Source organism: Mastomys coucha, unplaced genomic scaffold, assembly GCF_008632895.1.
Source record: "Mastomys coucha isolate ucsf_1 unplaced genomic scaffold, UCSF_Mcou_1 pScaffold21, whole genome shotgun sequence".
Taxonomy (NCBI): Eukaryota; Metazoa; Chordata; class Mammalia; order Rodentia; family Muridae; genus Mastomys; species Mastomys coucha.
The window spans coordinates 37,629,362-37,630,948 of record NW_022196904.1 but is presented as its reverse complement, the minus strand read 5'-3'; the positions used below and the strand labels follow the sequence as shown (position 1 = coordinate 37,630,948).

Here is a 1,587-nt window from a genome sequence, read left to right as displayed (position 1 = left end):
TATTCTAGATATTTCTAAGTAAAGCAAAAGCCTTGATTGGGACACAACTTGGCTTTGTGTTTTCTCTTGCATCTCGAACCCTTTATTTCAGGTCCTTTGGTCCTTTGCCTGAGAGAACCCAAGTTTGTGAAACTGTGGGACAGTTTCATAACCACACCTTTGGGCAGCACTGGAGGTCAAATTCAGCCTTGTAAACTTGCTGGGAAGCATACTCGCAGCTAAGCTGCATTCCCCAGTCCTCTAAGAGCCTCTCTGGACACTTCAGTGTGTCATGAATGGTGTGTTGTACAACCTTTGCACTATTCACAATCCACCAGACAGAAAGTTACTTCCCACAGGTTCCAGTGCTCTGCCCCATGGAGCAAGGGCAGGCCCCTGGCCAGAACAGGACAAGCAGTGCTTTCAAATGCCCTAAGGGGTTGGACCAACACCCAGGCTGACCCTTGAGCAACACCATGATGCTGCCACATGATAGCCACCTTTGCAGAGGGACAGAGCCCACTGATATTTAGTTGTCTCTCATAAGCTTTTAGCCTTTATACTGCGTCAATTAAAAGCCCCATCAATATTTAAGGGGGGTGTTACTGCAGTTGTCACTTGGAGAGCTAGAATGGATATCCATATCCATACACCGTATAGGGATGACGTCTCATCTGCTTCTCTAGGATATAGAACATACATCCCAGGAACCACAGTGAGCTGAGCTCAGCCACAGGTTGGCTGTGCCTCAGTCCCCAGGCTCTGTCACTGGGGCTGAACGCCCACCCACCCTGAATGCACCGCACACTATGCCAAGCCCCTGAAGAACTGTATCTGAGAAGTGACAGCACAAACGAGTGGCTGACTTTATTCATCCAGCTCTTGACAGACCGTTCTGGACAGGTGTTGCTGCAGCTTCCAGCACAGGCCTCGAGTGCAGAGGGTAGTTTGGGGAAAGTCTAGATGGCACGGCAGACAAGTGCCCTGCTTCCTGGACTTGCAAACGAATGTGGAGGGTTGGAATTACGTTCTCACGCCACCAGCTCAGCTTAAATACTTCTCTGACAAAAATAATAATAATAAATTATCTTCAACACAGAAAATAAATTGTGTTCAGCAGAGTGACAGGAGGGTCCATTCGTCGCATTGCACCACAGGGCTACACAGGAGAGGACAGACAGGCAGGACACCAACACAGGGGTCACAGGGCCCAGGGCCTGCCTGAAGTGAATGAGCATGTGCCTTTGTCCCCAGGCAGGTGGCAGCCCTGGCTGTGTCATCCGCAGGAGACGGGGCCTCCTTCCTCCTCACGTGCGCCTGGTCTTCTGTTTCTTGGTTTGTCTCTTCATGTCTTCTGAGCCGCTGCTGTCAGAGGCTGCCTGGCCAAGGGCTCTGACTCCCTGAAGACGACTCGTCAGCTGAAGCAGCAAAGGAATGAGCTGGAATGAGAGCGACCATGAGCACCAGGAAGACACCGTGCACCTCCTATGGGCACCTCCCCCCCACACACACACCCGTGCATCTCCTCGTGGGCACCCCGTGCCTGCAGAAGGCTGGCAGGGAGGTACAAACCCCCGTGCACCTCCTCGTGGGCACCTGTGCCTGCAG

At 52.2% G+C, this 1,587-nt stretch overlaps 1 protein-coding gene across 2 annotated transcripts in view; it reads right to left on the bottom strand.

The window, feature by feature from the left end:
• Positions 1 to 812: 812 nt before the first annotated feature.
• LOC116102241 (nodal modulator 1) overlaps positions 813 to 1,587 on the bottom strand; it is a 53,119-nt gene continuing 52,344 nt past the window's right edge. Inside the window, exon 31 of one of the 2 annotated variants that reach the window (XM_031386696.1) lies at positions 813 to 1,418. In XM_031386696.1, coding sequence (XP_031242556.1) covers positions 1,287 to 1,418 — 132 coding nt within the window. In that variant the 3' untranslated portion in view covers positions 813 to 1,286. The remainder of the gene's footprint in view (positions 1,419 to 1,587) is intronic. The other variant, XM_031386697.1, reaches the window with a different exon arrangement.